The 24,173-nt window shown below is 44.2% G+C and overlaps 1 protein-coding gene across 1 annotated transcript; it reads left to right on the top strand.

The window, feature by feature from the left end:
* The first annotated feature begins 9,215 nt into the window (after window positions 1-9,215).
* On the top strand, window positions 9,216-11,337 carry LOC149982093 (uncharacterized). Its single transcript, XM_090182413.1, has 2 exons — window positions 9,216-10,417; window positions 10,554-11,337. Exons 1-2 carry the CDS (start codon window positions 9,376-9,378, stop codon window positions 10,967-10,969), a joined length of 1,458 nt encoding a protein of 485 aa, XP_090038539.1. The 5' UTR covers window positions 9,216-9,375; the 3' UTR covers window positions 10,970-11,337.
* Window positions 11,338-24,173: the final 12,836 nt, after the last annotated feature.

Consider the following 24,173-nt stretch of genomic DNA (forward strand, 5'->3'; position numbering starts at 1 on the left):
CTGGTTGTTGGTGGTGTTATTGTTTATCAAAAAAGGGTCAATCAATTATAATTCTAACACGGTTGGATTTACAAACTGGCATGCAGGGTATGTGCCCCAAGCAAAATCAGTTCCTTTTAGTTTCCATCTTGTAAATCATAATCTGCTTTTAATGCTGCCCCTGGGGATGGGTTAAATGCGGGAGACACATTTTGGTTGAATGCATTCAGTTGTGCATCTGACTAGGTATCCCCGTTCCAGTCTACATGAACAAGAATAAAGCTGTAAAAACAAGTACAGTTGTGGCCAAAAATTGAGAATGACACAAATATGAATTTCCACAAAGTTTGCTGCTTCAGTGTCTTTAGATATTTGTCAGATGTTACTATGGAATACTGAAGTATAATTACAAACATTTCATAAGTGTCAAAGGCTTTTGAGAATTACACGAAGTTGATGCAAAGAGTCAATATTTGCAGTGTTGACCCTTCTTTTTCAAGACCTCTGCAATCCACCCTGGCATGCTGTCAATTAACTTCTGGGCCACATCCTGACTGAAGGCAGCCCATTCTTGCATAATCAATGCTTGGAGTTTGTCAGAATTTGTGGGTTTTTGTTTGTCCACCCGCCTCTTGAGGATTGACCACATGTTCTCAATGGGATTAAGGTCTGGGGAGTTTCCTGGCCATGGACCCAAAATATCAATGTTTTGTTCCCCGAGCCAATTTAGTTATCACTTTTGCCTTATGGCAAGGTGCTCCATCATGCTGGAAAAGGAATTGTTCGTCACCAAACTGTTCCTGGATGGTTGGCAGAAGTTACTCTCGGAGGATGTGTTGATACCATTCTTTATTCATGGCTGTGTTCTTAGGCAAAATTGTGAGTGAGCCCACTCCCTTGGCTGAGAAGCAACCCCACACATGAATGGTCTCAGGAAGCTTTACTGATGGCATGACACAGGACTGATGGTAGCGCTCACCTCGTCTTCTCCGGCCAAGTTTTTTTCCGGATGCCCCAAACAATCGGATTTATCAGAGAAAATAACTTTACCCCATTCCTCAGCAGTCCAATCCCTGTACCTTTTGCAGAATATCAGTCTGTCCCTGATGTTGTTCCTGGAGAGAATTGGCTTCTTTGCTGCCCTTCTTGACACCAGGCCATCCTCCAAAAGTCTTCACCTCACTGTGTGTGCAGATGCACTCTCACCTGCCTGCTGCCATTTCTGAGATAGCTCTGTACTGGTGGTGCCCCGATCCCGCAGCTGAATCAACTTTAGGAGACGGTCCTGTAGCTTGCTGGACTTTCTTGGGCACCTTGAAGCCTTCTTCACAACAATTGAACCGCTCTCCTTGAAGTTCTTGAGGATCCGATATATGGCTGATTTAGGTGCAATCTTTTTGTGCAAAGCAATGATGACGGCACGTGTTTCCGTGCAGGTAACCATGGCTGACAGAGGAAGAACAATGATTCCAAGCATCACCCTCCTTTTGAAGCTTCCAGTCTGTTATTCAAACTCAATCAGCATGACAGAGTGATCTCCAGCCTTGTCCTCGTCAACACACACCTGTGTTAACGAGAGAATCACTGACATGATGTTAGCTGGTCCTATTGTGGCAGGGCTGAAATGCAGTGGAAATGTTTTTTTGGGATTCAGTTAATTTGCATGGCAAAGAGGGACTTTGCAATTAATTGCAATTCATCTGATCACTCTTCATAACATTCTGGAGTATATGTAAATTGCCATCATACAAACTGAGGCAGCAGACTTTGTGAAAATGTATATATGTGTCATTCTCAAAACTTTTGGCCACAACTGTACAGCCGCAGTTCACTGTCCAAGGTCCTGAAATGTTCCCCCACCCAAAGCGAATTCTGGAGTGGGAGCCAGGCAACCTGCTAATGGAAACTAGATGTGAGGACGTCAGGGAGCCTTTCCCCTTCGTCCCTAGTGACCAGCCCTACAGCAGCCGAGACATCCAGGCTACGGACACAATGGCAGGGGCATCTACTGACAGTGAACAGAAAGAGTGTGGCCTGCAGGTCTCTGCCACCAGCATCACCCTGTCCCGAGGGCCCATCCCAGCAGACATTGCCCAGGGCCTGGCAAGATTGACCCAGAGTTGTCCCCTCAGGACTCTCCTCCACTCGGGGCTTCCTCCAGCAACTCCTGTTCAAGCATCCGTTCTAGAGGTCGACCGATTTATGATTTTTCTACACCGATACCGATTATTGGTGGACCAAAAAAAGCAGATACAGGTTAATCGGCCAATTTTTAAAAATATATTTATTTGTAATAATGACAATTACAACAATACTGAATGAACACTTATTTGAACATAATATAATACATCAATAAAAATCCATTTAGCCTCAAATAAATAATGAAACATGTTCAATTTGGTTTAAATAATGCAAAAACAAAGTGTTGGAGAAGTAAGTAAAAGTGCAATATGTGCCATTTAAAAAGCTAACGTTTAAGTTCCTTGCTCAGAACATGAGAACATATGAAAGCTGGTGGTGCCTTTTAACGTGAGACTTCAATATTCCAAGGTAAGAGGTTTTAGTTCATATAGTATTTATAGGACTATTTCTCTCTATACCATTTGTATATCATATACCTTTTGACTATTGGATGTTCTTATAGGCACTATAGTATTGCCAGTGTAACAGTACTGGCAGTACTCTCCTCGCCCTTACCTGGGCTCGAACCAGGAACACATCGACAACAGCCACCCTCGAAGCATCGTTACCCATCACTCCACAAAAGCCGCGGCCCTTGCAGAGCAAGGGGAACAACTACTGCATATACCCTGACTCTGTTGCAAGAGAAGTGACACAATTTACCTAGTTAAAATAAATTCATTTTAGCGGGCAATATTAACTAAATATGCAGGTTTAAAAATATTTACTTGTGTATCGATTTTAAGAAAGGCATTGATGTTTATGGTTAGATACATGTTGGAGCAACGACAGTCCTTTTTCAGAATGCGCACCGCATCGATTATATGCAACGCAGGACACGCTAGATAAACTAGAAATATCATCAACCATGTGTAGTTAACTAGTGATTAGGATTGATTGATTGTTTTTTATAAGATAAGTTTAATGCTAGCTAGCAATTTACCTTGGCTTCTTACTGCATTCGCGTAACAGGCAGGCTGCTCGTGGAGTGCAATGAGAAGCAGGTGGTTAGAGCGTTGGACTAGGTAACTGTACATTTGCAAGATTGAATCCCGGAGCTGACAAGGTAAAAATCTGTCGTTCTGCCCCTGAACAAGGCAGTTAATCCACCGTTCCTAGGCCGTGATTGAAAATAAGAATGTGTTCTTAACTGACTTGCCTAGTTAAATAAAGGTGTAAAAAAAAAAAAATTGGCCAAATCGCTGTCCAAAAAGACCGATGTCTGATTGTTATGAAAACTTGAAATCGGCCATTCCGATTAATCAATCGACCTCTAATCCGTTCGGCCCTCTTTAAGCGGGTCTCCCTCAGTAAGATCAGCCAGGAGTTGGATGCGGTGCCTATCTGAACTGGCGTGCTCCCGACAGAGTCCCTAATCATCGTGCAGACATAGGAAGTACCCGAGATGATTGTGTTCCAGGCTGATCCCCAATTGGCTGAGAACACAGTCCCTGTTAATCTGATTTGTCCCTCTCCTTCTGCAATGAGAGTGGAAATCAAATATTCCATGCTGGCTTGTCCACTTACTGTTGCAACTGTGGAGACAATCCTCCAATCTGATTTGTCCTTCTGTGGTCCCAGTGGAGACAGAATTGGCCAATATGCTATCTCCCTACTGCAGTGACTGACGACATCATGGCCCATGTTTTTGTGTGCCTTCCTGTTGTGTCACTAGAGGAGACAAGCATCCCCAGTGTGCAGCTCCCACCGCCCGCTACTGCCTTAACAGCGGAAACTCAGTCCCAGTCTGCTCCACCATGCCTACCCACCTTCACGCCCGCAGGAGACACCAGAACCTCCTTCCTAGTCTACCTTTCACTGCCTGCTCCAGAGCTGGCCAACACCCCCAGTCTGGTGTGCCAACTGTGCCTGGGACCAGAGGGAAAGAGCCTCCCTTTCCTGTCTGTCCCTATGACCTCAGCCGACATTCCCAGGGCCCCAAGTCTTGTAGCTTCCAGCCCAGCTCCAGCTCAGACTGCGGCTTTGGCTGCTGTTTCAGAGATACCAAGGACCCCATGTTTTGTGACCAACCTCCCTGGAGTGACAGATATCCCCAGATCAACAAGTTATGTAGCAGCTGGAGCTCAGGTGCAAGCCCAGGAGCCACTGATGGCCCCCAGCTATTTGGCTAACACCACTGGATTCCAGGCGCCACAGATAACCCCCAGCTATGATGCTAATACCGCTGGAGTCCAGGAGTCACCGAGCAGGAGCCTTATTAAGGGCCACTGTTTGGTGTGCCGTCCCTTCTCTCTGTATCCCCAGGGAGCGCCTGGGATTGGCCACAGTACCCACTCCCCAGGGTAATGGCAGCCTGCTGCTGCAGAGACACAGGACATGGCTCTGCCCAACCATGGACTGCAGACTAACTTCATGCCCCAGTGTTTTCACAGGCCCAGTGAGACATTTCAGTGCGTTAATTTAATGTTCAAATCATTGCACTGTCAGTAGATTTTAGTTGTAAAGTATATTGTAAAAAAAATCTGAGCTATACATTTGTTGGTTCGTGATTTATCTATAGGTTTTACCTTAATATTTCAGACATGATATACTGGGGGATATTTGTGAGACTTCCATCATGTTTTATGGTTTCTCTCTTTCCCTGTCTATCTCCTCAGGCATGTGTAGCAGCCTCAGTGGGACCAGCAGCCACTGGCACCTCTTCCACCTGACTGGGTCTGAGTCCCAGGGCAAGATGGGTGGCATGATCTGCTCCTACCAGAGCTCCCTGACCATGATGCACTATAACTCCCTGGAGCAGAACCTCCCCATGTACTAGGACTGTGGCCAGTACTCTAGCATCTGCTGCCACCCCACTCCTTGTCGTCCCCCCCGCAGCCTGCAAACCGACCACATGGCTGAGCCCCATTGCCCCGCTCACAAACTGGGAACCTCATCCCCAATCGTGCTACTCTGACCCCATCTTCCACTTCCCCCAGCAGTACCGCCTGGGGGAAATCCCCTTCCAGGTGAGGCAGCAGACTCAGGGGCTGCAGCAGCGCCACAGCTCCCTGCTCTCATGTGGGCACCAAGAGGAACTCAAAGGGTGGGCTCCTCACGCTGGGTCCCTGTCACCAACGTGGGACAGAACCAGGGAGGGTTACAGCAGAAGGACAGCATCCGCAGATGTGAATCGCTTCACAACAAAGGATCAGACACACACTCCAACAACAATCAAAATAGATAAATGTGTTGCCGCTATGAAATGTATGGTTGTTATTTTTTGTTTATATATTGATGAATTTCATCCATGACTACCATGTATGTAGGAACATAAACTTATGGTATTAGAAGTGGTTGAAGAAGCTGTGTTATAGAGAAGAAGATGCTGTTATATATGGACTCTCTTTTTTTCTTGCCACAGGCTGTTAGGAACTACAATCCCCAGAGCAACCAATCCTGTCTTTACACGAGAAGGACCTACTTTTTGTAGTTGCCATTTTCTCCTTTGCATTCTTTTAAGATGATAATATTCAATAAAGATATTTAATTCCTGTATTGCATGAATTATCTGTTATCTGCCTCAATTTTGATATTGTACAATCACGCAATCAATTACTACAAAAATATAGAATTTAAGGTAATTGCAGCTATATAAATGCTGTAGATGGAGGGTAAACTTCCACATTGATACAAAAGACTGACAATGTGAAGCTTCAGTATTGGGGAATGCACAGTGTTGTCCACTCAATCTATGATTAGAACCATTGGAACACTCACAAAATGAGTCATAGAATGTCACATCCACATTGCTTAGTAACAGATTCCATGGGTGTCAATGTGGGTTTAATAAACAAAACAATCACCATTACCTTTCAAATCTGTCTTGCTTGAGATCAACAGAGGATGAAGTGACTGAGCCGTAGGCAATTTGAACCTTTTAACATCTGCTCAGTTACTTGTCCAAACTCAAAATGACCTGTTTGCCAGGCTGTTGTGATGCAGATCCATATTTTGCATGGGGTAAGCAAAAAAATCTAGCTTTTTTAAAAAGCTAGATTAGCCTACAAGTAGCTATTTCTTTGTTTTCCTGCTATTGAAGCTCAACACATTTTATTATCCACATCTAATGAGAATAAGTTAGAACATATGTATTTAGAGAAAAGCACAACGATATAGTAACGTTAGACTAGAAAGTGATAGCTACACTAACATTTTATTTTGGCTATGTAGTGGTGGATGAGCCAAGTAATGGAATCTCAACCATATGGCCCATGCCTGTCGGTTGCCACCAGCAACAACAAGCAAAACTCTCCATGCCAGTGCCCACTGCCAGTTACCACCACCAACAACAAACAACACTGTCAACATCAGTGCCCATTGCCAGTCCAATGAAGGGGGATTTCAACTCCACAGTCGGACCTGCATCCCCCACTGAGCCAACGTACAGTCCCCCCAATCTTACTGGGACAACAGCTGGTTCAGAACCAAAGGTGACGGTCAAATCTCCCCCAAACAGAATGTCAGAGAAAATGAAGAACATTCTGATCCGCCAAGGATCAGAGAATCCTGAGCTCACAATTCTGCCCATCAACAGGCAGAGTGCCCTGGTTCGCCTGGCGGGTCAGTTAGAACCAGGAGATATCCCTTCTTCTGTACCCATCCGTTTTAATGCCATCCCTGGGTATGGATCACAACCTGTGACACAAGTAGTTTCACATCCAGCTGCTGCTCCTCCTGCTACTCCAGGGGCACTCATCAAGGCCTCCAGTCCTCCCCCAATGACAGCGTCCCTACCTCCAATCCCTGAGAGTGTGCCGGGCTGCACCAGCCACTGTACCATCAAGATAAAGCTGGACAACCCCAGTGCAGGGATAGTGGTGCTGCAGAAGGTCAGCCAGCCCGCCCAATTCTCCAGCCCCCCCTTTGCAGGCCACAGATCAGACGTGGTAGGGATGTTACCCTTCAGACATCCACCTGGGTTCAATGTCACAGTGGTCAACCCTGTCCCTGTGGGAATGGTACAGCAAAGATGCAGCAAGGTATTCAAAAGGGAAACAGTCAACTTGGTGAAAAGCATATTGTATATTCATTCTATGTTAGCAGACTGGATGTTTTACAAGTATTGCCAGCTAGGGTCCATACAGTGTTACCAGCACTAACTTAATCTATTCTGCTATCCCTTTACTACACACACTAACTATATACACTGAGTACACAAAACATTAACAACACCTGGTCTTTCCATGACATAGACTGACCAGGTGAATCCAAGTGAAAGCTATAATCTCTCACTTGTAAAATCCAAGATTTTTTAAGCCTTGAGACAATTGAGAAATGGATTGTGTATGTGTGCCATTCAAACGGTGAATGGGCAGGACAAAATATTTAAGTGCCTTTGAACAGGGTATGGTAGTAGGTGCCAGGCACACTGGTTTGTTTCAAGAACTGCAATGCCACTGTGATGTTCACCCTCAACAGTGTCCTGTGTGTATCAAGAATGGTCCGCCACCCAAAGGACATCCAGCCAACTTGACACAACTGTGGGAAGCATTGGAGTCAACATGGGCCAGCATACCTTTGGAACATTTGACACCTTGTAATCCATGTCCTGACGAATTGAGGCTTTTATGAGGGCATAAAGGGAGGGGGGGGTGGGGGCTTCAGTATTCCAGTGGAGCCAATTACAGTATGCTTGTGGTGGCCAGGCCTCAGACCCACGTGCCTGTATTTATGGGGCCACAGTGTCCTCCTCCTGGGGTTGTGATGGTAAGGGCCCCTATGGAGTATGCCTGGCCAAATGTGAACCCCAACCATCCCTACCTACGTTGCAGAGGTACTCCACCTTAACTTGTTATACCCCTCTGTTGTGGCACCACTAAGAATACTTCATGAAAGCAAAGAATTCATTTTAGTAGCCTCCTCCACTGCAGCTACCCTGGGAAAAATGCCCCTCCCCTTTTTGGCTACCAGTATATTGTCTGTTAACTGCTTTGTAAATTAGGTATCATACAGTAATTCACTATTTTAATGAGATGGATTGATGTTTTGGATAAACAAGGATCTGCATTCAGTAATGACCCTTGGTCTGTTTTCACAGGCAGACAGCTAAACTTTACTTGACCCTTTGGTGGATCTTCAATTGCAAATAAAACCACTCCTTGCAAACATACAGCTGCTGCTTTTCTTGCTGTGTCTTATAACTTAGGCATCAACTGACACTGTACATCTTAAAATAAATAACTACTGTTATTCGCTAAGAGGTCAGAGAAAATATTTGGATGAATAAGTCAATAAATCCAGAGGGTTTTATAGATTTAGATAGAGGGTGAAAATATTTCCAGAACAACAGAGTGTGTTATAAATATGTTTGAATCTCATTTAATATCAATCACAATGCTGATAAAGCCAATGGAAACCGATAACCTAACACATCTGTCAGATATCGATGTTTTATCTACTGTATGTCAAATCAAGCATTATTATGACGTAGCCCACGCACTGTATGTAACCCCCCCAATTGTGACACCGAGGTCAACTTTTACGCGCAAACGGACTGTATATAACCAACAACAAAATACGGCATGTTTGCCATGTTTTGAGAACCGTCCTGTAAACACAATGATGAGGTAAGTGTGAAACGAGTAATTTATAAGTCTATAATATGACCTACGCTAGTCTAAATGCATCTAGGCTGTGTGCGGAATGGAATCAAACGTGAAATATTTAGCTCTCCGCTCTTCTCTTCATCTCACCATAATAGAGATTAGCAATAGCAGGTGCATCACGATTGCATTGACTTTCACACAAGTGTCCCTGGTTGCGAAAATGAACCACCCGCCGACGCTTATCCTACCTTGGGGGTTGAAGAGCTGGCTAGTTGCCGTCAGTCGCGCGGTTCTACTGGAGGAGCCTCCAAATGTCATGGCGTTCATAGCGTCTTACAGCGGCCAGCTTCTGCAATTGAAGAAAGGTGCAGTGCTTATAGAACAATTAATTCACACTTCATTAACAAATTCCAAACAATGTTTAGTGTATTCAAATAAACTTTAAGCTACATAAACATTTATATGTGCAGTTGAATTACATGTAATTAGTTATGGTTTATTGTGCAGAACATCCAAATCTTGATATTCAAGAGCTCTCATACATCTTCAGAGATTTAAGGGGTAAGTCCTTCCTTGTTCCACAAGTCCAAAATACCTAAATGTATACCCTACACTTTCCATAATATATTTCCACTGAAAAGATGCAATAGATTGGTCATGTAATGAGATGTGTTTTCTAACACCCATCTCTCTGGTGGGTCTGGGGTTGTGTTTGGAAGGTCACACTAAGGACTACCAGGGAACCATCTCCTTCACTGGTCTGGCGGAATCTGTTTTGAGTGAATGCTCTCACAAAATATCTGAGGAACGAGACAACGCAGCACCAGGTCTGTCTGCATCTGATACATCATCAAGCCATGTACACTGTGAGGAGCCTGGCCACCAGGCCATGGAGGATAATGCGGTCAGCAGTTCAGTGGTCCAGTGTGCCGTGTACCAGAAAGATCCTTCAGTCTGCGGCGTGGTCGACGTTGAGAACACTGTGCTGATCCGCACTTCCAGGGCTCCGTCTGAGCATGTGATTATAGTTCACTCTGAGTGTCTCCCTGAGACGCTCATCTTCCACAGCAAAGCCTTGCCTTCATTCAACGGATCCCACACAACATGTGACCTGTCCCCTGCTCCTAGTCCTGTCCCTGGTGATAAGGAATTGGAGGAACCAGAGGGAGTGTCTAGTGTGGTCATGTTTTATAAGGTTCCCTTGTTTGAGGACCTGCCTCACCCACCGTCTGTGGGGGAACTCCCCTCTGTTGCTGTTGTGGAGACTGTGACTGATGAGGATATATCCTCAAGCAGTGACACATTTCCCTCGCAGGAGAAAATGTCTGGCACTCAATCTGTTCAGGTCTTTTTCTCAGCAGCCTCTGAGGTAGAATCATCTGGTCAGATGAGAAATTCAACAAGCAGCTTTGAGGATCTGGCTGTGGACAAAATACCTGATGTGATCATACCTCAGAAGGCCTCTTCCTATAAAGAGCTGCCTCAGTCAACATCACCTATAAAGCAAACTTCAGTTGTTTCCCCTGAATGTTCGGGAAGTGATATTACTGCTCCATCTGAAACAGAACTAGTTGATGCAGCACAGAGCGTGCCCTCAGTCAGGATACCCAGTAGAGAGGAGAGTGTGGGGAGAACAGCAGAGACACCAGAGAGATACACATCTCCCAGAGTATCACCAAGAGCTTCTCCACAAACTTTGCTGGTATCAGGTACAACTGTCATCCATACTCTGAAGAATGAGCGACTAATAAGCTACTAATAAGAAATGTTTTAGGTAAAAAATTGGCAAAACCTCTAAGGTGAAATGTATACAGTATGTGCCAAAATTTGTATCTGCATCCACAGCTCATGTTGGTGAATCCAGTCTGCCTAGGATTCCCTCTGCACCATCAATGGACAGACACCCAGTTTCTCAAAGAGTTTCTCCCCAATCGAGTCAGTCTAGGATTCCCCCTGCACCATCAATGGAGGAACTACTGGTGTGTCCATCTGCTTCTGTTGGTAGAATTTCACCAGCAGTTCCAAGATCTTCAAGAAGTAGTTTGTCAGAAAGAGCTCCTTCTGAAACAGTAGTTGGGAGAACAGCAGAGACACGAGAAAAACACACATCTCCCAGAGTATCTCCACAAGCATCTTCTGCAATGATTGATGATCAGGTGACTAATCCAGAGACATCTGAAAGATTCCTGACAACCTCAACTCTGCATTCAGAAGATTTCAAGTTTGGTGAGATTTTGTACTTTAATCAACTCATACATTGATTGATTTTATTGCGGGATCTATGTTGATATTATAGTGTTTTTATAGATATTGGAATGAACCATGGCTTAAGCCTTACAATTTATATTATTGTTATAAGCATGCATTTCCTTTCACAACTTGGCCCATGGAATCACACAAACTGAGGAGAGACCAGCGTCACATGGAACTACACAAACTGAACTTTCAGCATTGCATAGAACTACACAAACTGAGAAGAGACCAGCAACCCACAGAACTACACAAACTGAAGTTTCAGCATTCAATGGAACTGCACAAACTGATGAAAGACAAGCATTGCATGGAACTACACAAACTGAAGAGGGACCAGCGTCCTCCCGAACATTACCTTCAGCCTCTCCTCTGCCTGGTAATTTTGGATATGGAAAATGACTCAGCTCATTATCTATTCTATTCTTTGTATTATAATCTGATATTATCAACTTCCATTTATCTGGTGGGATACATATACATATAAAAAACATGAGCTGGCGCACCCCCAGAGGAAATAATTTTATGTGGAGGTGCTGACTAACGGCGAACATAACATGTTTTAGGATTCTGATGTTCCATGGCAGCACCGCCTTATAGTGAGAAAACATAATACATTTTAGGAATTATACACAGAAAAACTAGACTCATGTATATGTACCACACAATATATTTTAAAAAAAGAGTTGCACATTCCATATATAAACTCCCAGTAAATTATTGGGTAAATCACCAACCTTTCAGCATTACTGAAGAAGGCACTTTGATGCCGAAACGATGCCGATTTACCCAATAAATTACTGTGAGTTTATATATGGAGTGTGCGACTTCATTTTTATAGATTATGTGGTACATATACATGAGTCTAGTTTTTCTGTGTATGATTCCTAAAATGTATTATGTTTTCTCACTACAAGGCGGTGCTGCCATGGAACATCAGAATCCTAAAACGTGTTATGTTTTTCTCATTACCAGGCGGTGCTGCCATGGAGCATCAGAATCCAGCAGAAGAACTGGGATTGGGACCTTCACCTGCTGAGGATGTTACTGAAGTAGCAGAGTGGGTCAAACCAGACAACATAGAGACCAGCAAATCATCCGACTTGGTCAGTCCTCAACATGTAGAGAATGCACCAATACCAGAATTGGTCAGTCCTCAACATGTAGAGAATGCACCAATACCAGAATTGGTCAGTCCTCAACATGTAGAGAATGCACCAATACCAGAATTGGTCAGTCCTCAACATGTAGAGAATGCACCAATACCAGAATTGGTCAGTCCTCAACATGTAGAGAATGCACCAACATCAAGATTGGCTTGTCCACCACATGAAGAGGCATTAACATTTGAAAATCCTCAAGAGAGTGTTGAAACAGAAGAGAATGTCGAAACATCAAATGTGGAGGTAACTTCCAAACCCCAGCCTGAAGACACTACCAATGCTCCACCCTGTCCTGGACCAGAGACACCACAGATGATCCAGGAAGAATCAGCCTCCCAGACACCAGAGGAGGACTCTGTCCAGGAGGAACTAACCACCAAGACACCAGAGGAGGAGTCTGGCCAGGAGGAACTAACCACCAAGACACCAGAGGAGTCTTTCCCAAGAGTCCCCACACCTCAGTTCCTCTTGCCAGTTCATACTGCAGAGGGCTGTCAGCAGAACCGAACCAAACCTGCTAACCTGATCAAGATGGCTGTCGCTGAGAGGAACCACCTGATCAAGAGACTTGCCAAGTCAGACCCACTGAAGAACAGATTGGGTAAGGCCCGCAGTTCACATTGCAAGGAACAGTACTTTGTGTTTGGTGAGGGCATGGTAAACTATGTTGAGGTGATACATTAATAGCCTCTGCATGTTGTCTATTTCAGATGGGTCTAAGTCTGCTACCGGAGTGAGAAAAGTGTCCTACGCCACCAAGTTGATGAAGCAAAGGTCCCAGACAGCCCCACAGCCCAACCTCAAACGAATGTTGAGCCTAACAGGTTATTATATATCTGATAAGATAAAAGATTACTGGCCCTTGTCGTGTCTTTGGCTATGCCGGATTATGTGATATGACATGCTATTCTATAAAATTCTTTCTCTGTAATTAATATTACCTGATTGAGCTAATCATGTAAATGTAATTAACTAGAGAGTCGGGGCACCACAAAATAATATTTATAGACCTGTTATCTTCTGAATAAACTCTTATAAAGACCTAGTAATATTTTACATCAATAGCAGTCAATATTAATCGTCACCTTAATTCACTCATCTGAATATTGTAAATTCTTGGTTATCTTCACGAACCCTGGCTAACAAGTTGAATCAGCAATGCAAAATTGGGTTTAATGATTTATTTACTAAATACCTAACTAATCACACAGAATTACATATACACAGAATTAATTATACCTTGATTACAAATTACGTCATAAAGGAAAACGTCCCTAGCGGATGGAACAGATATGACAGCTGGTTACACAAAAGAAAAGGGGTTGGGTTTGAGTGAAAGAGCGGGAAGACTGAGGGACAAAGGAAGAAGCTGTGCTATTGTAAATACAGTATCTTATGCATTCTAAATTACCGCCCATTTGGAAAAGGAAAATGCAATAAATATTTACTCTGAGCTGCGCTTCGGTAGGTTGGTGGTAGATGGAAGGCCGTGTTGCCTAACCGAGTCCTTTGAAGAATGTCTCTGGTGGTCAATTGGATACGTTGTAGTAATATCGTTGTGCGGTAGACGGGATACTCTCTCTGTTCTTTCCTAGCCCGCGTTTGCAGCTGCTGTTGCTTACTCAACGGCTCGGAGGTATCCCTTCTGTAGTGAATAAAAGTTAAAAGTTCATACCATTCGCAACCAAAGCTCACGCTGAGGTTGGCTTAGTTCTGTAGTTGACATGTTAGTCCTTTTAACGCAGAGGCTACATTTTCGTCAAGGCTTTATATAGTGGAGCGAGAAGGGTGTGTCTGAAAAGTTGTATAACCCATGTCTCTTCACAGGAGTGGGCCACTGATTTGGAAGCTAAAATTACATTTCATCTCTCCATCAATAATTTAATATTCAAACATCAAATTGAACAACAATTCCATGTGAATCCGATAACTCTGATGTGTAGACTTTCCACTGTAGAGTTTATGTCATCTTATCATTGATGAGAATGTCTCAGATGACAACCGAACTGACATCATATTCATTAAGTACCACCGCATATGTTCAATTGGTCGGATTACCAGAATATAGTTAATTTCCCCCTCCTTCTGATGTTCCCAGAATCTCTATGTTAACCAATGGGGTTTTCAAATTTCACATCAGTAGGGTAGAGAGAGGAAAAAGGGGGGAAGAGGTATTTATGACTGTCAGAAATCTATCCCCAGGCCAACGTCATGACACCTTAAAAACTCACTGTATGATATTTCCTAGTATCATTGATATTTTATTATTGACACCTCTGAAACATGTATTTTCTATCCACCTCATTTTCGAACGTTGCTATGGGCACAGCCAAACAACAGCAGTGATGGATTTGACTTCTGCTTTACCTCCCTACTGCAGCGTGCTGGTCGCAAGCTTGCGAGAGTAAATTATTTGAATGATTTGAGTATAATTTTATATTTATGGAATTCAAGTTCACTAACGTTAGCTAGCTCTGTTGTGATAATAACGTTAGTTGTGTTGTGTCAGAGGTAAGCCAATAAATATAACAATAACTACACTGAACAAAAATATATATGCAACATGCAACAATTTAAAATAATTTACTGAGTTAGTTGATATAAGGAAATTGGTCAATTGAAATACACTGAACAAAAATATAAGCATAAATTGTTGGTCCCATGTTTCATGAGCTGAAATAAAAGATCTCCGAAATGTTCCATTGCACAAAAAGCGTATTTATCTCAAATTTTGTACACACATTTTTTACATCCTTGTGAGTGAACATTTCTTCTTTGCCAAGATTATCCATCCACCTGACAGGTGTGGCATATCAAGAATCTGATTAAACAGCATGATCATTACACAGGTGCACCTTGTGTTGGAGACAATAAAAGGCCACTTTAGAACATGCAGTTTTGTCACACAACACAGTGCCACAGATGTCTCAAGTTTTGAGGGAGCTTGCAATTGGCATGCTGATTTCAGGAATGTCCACCAGAGCTGTTGCCAGATAATTGAATATTAATTTATCTAACATAAGCTGCCTCCAACGTCGTTTTAGAGAATTTGGTAGTACGTCCAACAGCCTCACAGACCTCATGTAACCACACCAGCCCAGGACCTCAACATTCGGCTTCTTCACCTGCAGGATCAGCTGAGACCAGCCACCCGGACAACTAATAGAACTGTGGGTTTGTGCAACCGAAGCATTTATTTCAATTGACTGATTTCCTTATATGAACTGTAATTAGGTAAGGTCTTTGAAATTGTTGCATGTTGAGTTTATATTTCTGTTCAGTGTAAATACTGTTTTAGGGATGTAGGTTAAATATGTACCTGTCAAAGTGCAAGAAAAAAAAGTTAACAGTTATGAATGGCAGATCCAGCCTGCACTCTGTGGTCCCTGGGCAGGCAAAGCTCCACTATTTATAATTAGGCCTAGGTCTACGGTTTTAGAGAAGAAAATGATTATAGCCTATCTGTGCTACAACAACACAGTGCAATGAGGAATTTATTATTGTTATCAAGTGCGTACACAATTGTTGTCCATAGGCTGTAAACTGCAGTGATGTAGGCTAATTTTGAATAACCTCCCAAATGACCTAGGTAAAATGTGTTTTATATTGGATAAAATCCACTGCTTTTATTTTTTGGGGAAATGTCTTATTTTGTTTTGCTTTCAATCTTCAATAGATCTTACACAACGAAACGTACACTTTGACAATTATAAATCAAAAACAATGAAATGTACATTTTTTAATTATTAAAAGCTGTGGATTTTTGTGCATCCTCTGGTGATTCAGAATATATAATTTTCATAATCATGGCACGCTTTGTCTTAGAGCAATTGAAGATTGAAAGCAAAAATAATAATAAATACCAAAAATACAAACCGAATATCCACCGAATATCCAATATATAACACATTTTACCTTGGTGGTCAAACTCCTCTTTTGTTTCATGCCGAAATAACTGCATAGCCTACAGCCTAGGCCTGATTATGCAACTATTTGGATCCGTTTGTGTCTATTCTCGACAGTTTAGAAAGTCCAGAAAGGTACATTAGCAAGCCACTCATATGGTGTATTTTGTTAAGATATGCCTGCTACTATAGGAAAATATGGACTTCTCCTTTCGCGCGTTCTTAATGCTGTTGCCTATTTTTGTTACGGTGCGTGAATGAGGACCCAAAAGCGAATCAACTTAAACAGAGCTTCTTTAATTACCAAACATAGGTAGGCTCAGATGGACCGGCAGATTCCGACAGGACAGGACAAGGTTACAGCAAACATGACGACAGTCTGGTTCAGGCATGAATGACACAAACAAACAAGAATCCGACAAGGACAGGAGCAGAAACAGAGAGAGATATTGGGACCTAATCAGAGGGAAAAAAGGGAACAGGTGGGGAACGGGGTGAATGGGTAGTTAGAGGAGACAAGGGACAGCTGGGGGAAAGCGGGGGAGAAAAGGTAACCTAACACGACCAGCAGAGGGAGACAGGGTGAAGGGAAAGGACAGAGACAAGACAACATGACAGTACATGACAGTACCCCCCCACTCACCGAGCGCCTCCTGGCGCACTCGAGGAGGAAACCTGGCGGCAACGGAGGAAATCATCAATCAGCGCACGGTCCAGCACGTCCCGAGAGGGAACCCAACTCCTCTCCTCAGGACCGTACCCCTCCCAGTCAACTAGGTACTGATGACCACGGCCCCGAGGACGCATGTCCAAGATTTTACGGACCCTGTAGATAGGTGCGCCCTCGACAAGGATGGGGGGGGGGGGGGGGAGACGAGCGGGGGCGCGAAGAACGGGCTTAACACAGGAGACATGGAAGACCGGGTGGACGCGACGAAGATATCGCGGAAGAAGAAGTCGCACTGCGACAGGATTAATGACCTGAGAGATACGGAATGGACCAATGAACCGCGGGGTCAACTTGCGAGAAGCCGTCTTAAGGGGAAGGTTCTGAGTGGAGAGCCAAACTCTCTGACCGCGACAATATCTAGGGCTCTTAGTTCTACGCTTATTAGCAGCTCTCACAGTCTGCGCCCTATAATGGCAAAGTGCAGACCTGACCCTCTTCCAGGTGCGCTCGCAACGTTGGACAAAAGCCTGAGCGGAGGGGACGCTGGACTCGGCGAACTGAGATGAGAACAACGGAGGCTGGTACCCGAGGCTACTCTGAAAAGGAGATAGCCCGGTCGCAGACGAAGGAAGCGAGTTGTGGGCGTATTCTGCCCAGGGGAGCTGTTCTGACCAAGACGCAGGGTTGCGAAAAGAAAGACTGCGTAAGATGCGACCAATAGTCTGATTGGCCCGTTCTGCTTGACCGTTAGACTGGGGGTGAAAGCCGGAAGAGAGACTGACGGAAGCCCCAATCAAACGGCAAAACTCCCTCCAAAATTGAGACGTGAATTGCGGACCTCTGTCCGAAACGACGTCTGACGGAAGGCCATGAATTCTGAAAACATTCTCGATGATGATTTGTGCCGTCTCTTTAGCAGAAGGAAGCTTAGCAAGGGGAATGAAATGAGCCGCCTTAGAGAACCTATCGACAACCGTAAGAATAACAGTCTTCCCCGCTGACGAAGGCAGTCCGGTGACAAAATCTAAGGCGATGTGAGACCACGGTCGAGAGGGAATAGGAAGCGGCCTGAGACGGCCGGCAGGAGGAGAGTTACCGGACTTAGTCTGCGCGCAGACCGAACAAGCAGCCACGAAACGACGCGTGTCATGCTCCCGGGTGGGCCACCAGAAACGCTGGCGAATGGAAGCAAGCGTACCCCGAACGCCAGGGTGGCCGGCTAACTTGGCAGAGTGAGCCCACTGAAGAACGGCCAGACGAGTAGGAACGGGAACGAAAAGAAGGTTCCTAGGACAAGCGCGCGGCGACGGAGTTTGAGTGAGTGCTTGCTTTACCTGCCTCTCAATTCCCCAGACAGTCAACCCGACAACACGCCCCTCAGGGAGAATCCCCTCGGGGTCAGTGGAGGCTACTGAAGAACTGAAGAGACGAGACAAAGCATCAGGCTTGGTGTTCTTAGAGCCCGGACGATAAGAAATCACGAACTCGAAACGAGCGAAAAACAGCGCCCAACGCGCCTGACGCGCATTAAGTCGTTTGGCAGAACGGATGTACTCAAGGTTCCTATGGTCAGTCCAAACGACAAAAGGAACGGTCGCCCCCTCCAACCACTGTCGCCATTCGCCTAGGGCTAACCGGATGGCGAGCAGTTCGCGGTTACCCACATCATAGTTACGTTCCGACGGCGACAGGCGATGAGAAAAATACGCGCATGGGTGGACCTTGTCGTCAGAGAGGGAGCGCTGAGAAAGGATGGCTCCCACTCCCACCTCTGACGCGTCAACCTCGACAACGAACTGTCTAGAGACGTCAGGTGTAACAAGGATAGGAGCGGATGTAAAACGATTCTTGAGGAGATCAAAAGCTCCCTGGGCGGAAACGGACCACTTAAAGCACGTCTTGACAGAAGTAAGGGCTGTGAGAGGAGCTGCCACCTGACCGAAATTACGGATGAAACGACGATAGAAGTTCGCGAAGCCGAGAAAGCGCTGCAGCTCGACGCGTGACTTAGGGACGGGCCAATCAATGACAGCTTGGACCTTAGCGGGATCCATCTTAATGCCTTCAGCGGAAATAACAGAACCGAGAAATGTGACGGAGGAGGCATGAAAAGTGCACTTCTCAGCCTTCACAAAAAGACAATTCTCTAAAAGGCGCTGGAGGACACGTCGAACGTGCTGAACATGAATCTGGAGTGACGGTGAAAAAATCAGGATATCGTCAAGGTAAACGAAAACAAAGATGTTCAGCATGTCTCTCAGGACATCATTGACTAATGCCTGAAAGACAGCTGGAGCGTTAGCGAGGCCGAAAGGAAGAACCCGGTATTCAAAGTGCCCTAACGGAGTGTTAAACGCCGTCTTCCACTCGTCCCCCTCCCTGATGCGCACGAGATGGTAAGCGTTACGAAGGTCCAACTTAGTGAAAAACCTGGCTCCCTGCAGGATCTCGAAGGCTGAAGACATAAGAGGAAGCGGATAACGATTCTTCACTGTTATGTCATTCAGCCCTCGATAATCTATGCAGGGGCGCAGAGACCCGTCCTTCTTCTTGACAAAAAAAAACCCCGCTCCGGCGGGAGAGGAGGAGGGGACTATGGTACCGGCGTCAAGAGCTACAGACAAATAATCTTCGAGAGCCTTACGTTCGGGAGCCGACAGAGAGTATAGTCTACCCCGGGGGGGGGGTGGTTCCCGGAAGGAGATCAATACTACAATCATACGACCGGTGTGGAGGAAGAGAGGTGGCCCTGGACCGACTGAACACCGTGCGCAGATCGTGATATTCCTCCGGCACCCCTGTCAAATCACCAGGCTCCTCCTGTGAAGAAGAGACAGAGGAAACAGGAGGGATAGCAGACATTAAACATTTCACATGACAAGAGACGTTCCAGGAGAGGATAGAATTACTAGACCAATTAATGGAAGGATTATGACAAACTAGCCAGGGATGGCCCAAAACAACAGGTGTAAAAGGTGAACGAAAAATTAAAAAAGAAATGGTTTCACTATGATTACCAGAAACAGTGAGGGTTAAAGGTAGCGTCTCACGCTGAATCCTGGGGAGAGGACTACCATCCAGGGCGAACAAGGCCGTGGGCTCCTTTAACTGTCTGAGAGGAATGTCATGTTCCCGAGCCCAGGTCTCGTCCATAAAACAGCCCTCCGCCCCAGAGTCTATTAAGGCACTGCAGGAAGCTGACGAACCGGTCCAGCGTAGATGGACCGACAAGGTAGTGCAGGATCTTGAAGGAGAGACAGGAGTAGTAGCGCTCACCAGTAGCCCTCCGCTTACTGACGAGCTCTGGCCTTTTACTGGACATGAAGTGACAAAATGACCAGCGGAACCGCAATAGAGACAGAGGCGGTTGGTGATTCTCCGTTCCCTCTCCTCAGTCGAGATGCGGATACCTCCCAGCTGCATGGGCTCAGCACCCGAGCCGGCAGAGGAAGATGGTAGTGATGCGGAGAGGGAGGCGACGGAGAGCGCGAGCTCCTTTCCACGAGCTCGGTGACGAAGATCAACCCGTCGCTCAATGCGAATAGCGAGTTCAATCAAGGAATCCACGCTGGAAGGAACCTCCCGGGAGAGAATCTCATCCTTTACCTCTGCGCGGAAACCCTCCAGAAGACGAGCGAGCAAGGCCGGCTCGTTCCAGCCACTGGAGACAGCAAGAGTGCGAAACTCAATAGAGTAGTCTGTTATGGATCGATTGCCTTGACATAGGGAAGACAGGGCCCTGGAAGCCTCCTCCCCAAAAACAGATCGATCAAAAACCCGTATCATCTCCTCCTTAAAGTCTTGATACTGGTTAGTACACTCAGCCCTTGCCTCCCAGATTGCCGTGCCCCAGTCACGAGCCCGTCCAATAAGGAGAGATATGACGTAGGCGACACGAGCAGTGCTCCTGGAGTAAGTGTTGGGCTGGAGAGAAAACACAATATCACACTGGGTGAGGAACGAGCGGCATTCAGTGGGCTCCCCAGAGTAACACGGCGGGTTATTGATTCTGGGCTCCGGAGATTCGAAAGCCCTGGAAGTGGCCGGTGGATCGAGGCGGAGATGGTGAACCTGTTCTGTGAGGTTGGAGACTTGGGTGGCCAGGGTCTCAACGGCATGTCGAGCAGCAGACAATTCCTGCTTGTGTCTGCCTAGCATCGCTCCCTGGATCTCGACGGCTGAGTGGAGAGGATCCGAAGTCGCTGGGTCCATTCTTGGTCGGATTCTTCTGTTACGGTGCGTGAATGAGGACCCAAAAGCGAATCAACTTAAACAGAGCTTCTTTAATTACCAAACATAGGTAGGCTCAGATGGACCGGCAGATTCCGACAGGACAGGACAAGGTTACAGCAAACATGACGACAGTCTGGTTCAGGCATGAATGACACAAACAAACAAGAATCCGACAAGGACAGGAGCAGAAACAGAGAGAGATATTGGGACCTAATCAGAGGGAAAAAAGGGAACAGGTGGGGAACGGGGTGAATGGGTAGTTAGAGGAGACAAGGGACAGCTGGGGGAAAGCGGGGGAGAAAAGGTAACCTAACACGACCAGCAGAGGGAGACAGGGTGAAGGGAAAGGACAGAGACAAGACAACATGACAGTACATGACAATTTTACGTACCGAGGTAAAGTTGGTATTATATTCACATATTCGGACATTCAACAGACATTTGCCAAAAGCCATTTCAAAATGTAAAAATCCATAACTAATTCACTGTTTGTCACAGAATCATCAAACTAGTTATGATTTATTCTATAAATGATAGCATACTTTCACAACCTTTTGTTTTGAGTAGAAATCCCAGTTTTGATTTGATCGAAATACATAAAATCTATGAAATGCCATTTAAAGCTATATGAAGCAATAACGTTTTCACTGATTATTACATAATCATCAAACTAGGTATGATTTTTCTATAAATGTCTAGTATAGTTTTACAATCTTTGCTTTGAGTAGAAATTCCAGTTTTGATCTGGTAGAAATACATAAAATCTCCAATATTGCATTTAAAGATGAAGAAATCAATAACTAATTTAGTGATTATCGCAGAAAAAAAGTGAAAATATGCATTTATTTGCAACAAATAATTTCAAGTGCAATTTGTTCTATATGAAGTTAGACAATGTTCACATAAAGTTGTACAATGTTTACAATCTTAAATTGTATGCCAAATCAATGTTTGCATTTTTAGTGCAACAGTTCCACATTTTAAAGTAGTTCCAAGGCACAACAGTCATTTATTTATACACCTCTAATTTAACAGCAAAGAGGTCTCTTCCAATCATTTTCTATTTTGGCTTTGTTGAAGTCCTTCTTTGTCATCCCCAGACAAGCTGAATAGTACCATCTCCTGAAGTAATAGATTAAACGGTTCAACACTTACAGCCAAATGTTTAATAGCCCGGGTATTCTCAGAACACATTCTGGAAAGTCAACAGATTCAGTGGTCACTTTATTAGGTACAACCCCATTTGCATCTGGAACAGCATGAATTCAAAACTGTTGATGAAACTGGGAAAGGAGATAGACTGTTTAAGTCCAGTTGGAGTTTATTACAGTCAATACAAGTTTTGTAACTTTTCTGAGAATACCTGAATACTTCTCTTCATGCTTTAGTGTCTAGCAAGCCAAGACCACGGGACTTGGTGTATGTAGGAGCAATTTATTTTCGTGAATAGGGTGGAGAACCTAATAAAGTGGCAACTGAGTGTAGATATCACAAACAACTCCTTTTGAACAGTGCCTGTCTGTTATACGTTTGATCAATGGGTATAATGGTAAAACTGATCCCCAAGGTCCTCATAGGCTCACTTGGATATATAGAGTTGAAGGTAAAGAAAACAAGATGAAACTAGGACATTAAAACACTGGCCGAATTCTTTCATCCACATCCATACACATAAAACATGTATTTGAAAGTATAAATACCCTTCTAAGACCACTGTCTTTGGATGTTTTAAAAGGTTTGCAAATACTTCTTTCTGCAAGGAATGTGAATTGAAAGGGATATGATAATACCTATGTAGGTGATGTAGTTTATCCACTGGTATAGTGTGTGGTAGTTGCACACCTCCCTGCTGAAATATGTAGTGCTGATTTGGGCCAGTAATTTTTTTTTTCATGATCTTTTGTGAAACACCAAATTTGAACTTAGGCTTTGTGCTAGCAGTTTAAGAGAGAAAGAGAGCAAATAGCAAAGGGACAGCCTGGGTGAAGTCCTAGTTTTTAATGGTTAGTGCCAGTAGATTGCAGAGGGGTTCACATACAGTTCAGAGGTAAATCATAAGGTATACATTCAGCCCAAAAACAAAACATGTACCGTCCACTTCTTATATTAGTGCTCTTTTTTGATATCCACCCTCTGGTATCTTTCATTACCCATGCTAATATATATACAGTATATACGTACACTACCATTCAAACGTTTGGGGTCACTTAGAAATTTTATTTTTTGTCCATTTAAAATAACATCAAATTGACTAGAAATACATTGTAGACATTGTTACTGTTGTAAATGACAATTGTAGCTGGAAACGGCAGATTTATTGATGGAATATCTCCATATGCGCACAGAGGCCCATTATCAGCAACCATCACTCCTGTGTTCCAATGGCACGTTGTGTTAGCTAATCCAAGTTTATCATTTTAAAAGGCTAATTTATCATTAGAAAACCCTTTTGCAAGTATGTTAGCACAGCAGAAAACTGTTGTTCTGATTAAAGAAGCAATAAAACTGGCCTTCTTTAGACTAGTTGAGTATCTGGGGCATCAGCATTTGTGGGTTTGATTACAGGCTCAAAATGGCCAGAGACAAATAACTTTTTTTCTGAAACTCATCAGTCTATTCTTGTTCTGAGAAATTAAGAATATTCCATGCGAGAAATTGCCAAGAAACTGAAGATCTCGTACAACGCTATGTACAACTACCTTCACAGAACAGTGCAAACTGGCTCTAACCAGAATAGAAAGAGGAGTGGGAGGCCAACAAGTGCTCAGCATATATGGGAACTCCTTCAAGACTGTTGAAAAGCATTCCTTATGAAGCTAGAGAGAATGCCAAGGTGCAAAGTTGTAATTTGAAGAATAGAAAAATATGCAATATATTTAGATTTGTTCATCACTTTTTTGGTTACTACACGATTCCAGATGTATTATTTCATAGTGTTGATGTCTTCACTATTATTCTACAATGTAGAACATAGTAAAAATAAAGAAAAACCCTTGAATGAGTAGGTGTGTTCAAACTTGACTGGTAATGTGTATATATACATCTCACAAAAGTAGTGCACTGGGCCATTAATAGTCCTGTATTAGCTGAACATCTGCAGCGCGGGCAAAACTTTTTTTACAGACCCCCCTACGCTCTAGCACACAAGACGAAAGACAGAGGGAATTTACGAATGCACCTAGTATGTAAAATATGTTATTTTGATTGTTCTATCATACACTCTCGTCAACTCACAGGGGGACCG

Source organism: Oncorhynchus mykiss, chromosome 8 (genome assembly GCF_057628025.1).
Source record: "Oncorhynchus mykiss isolate SJ-2025 chromosome 8, ASM5762802v1, whole genome shotgun sequence".
NCBI classification, from domain to species: domain Eukaryota; kingdom Metazoa; phylum Chordata; class Actinopteri; order Salmoniformes; family Salmonidae; genus Oncorhynchus; species Oncorhynchus mykiss.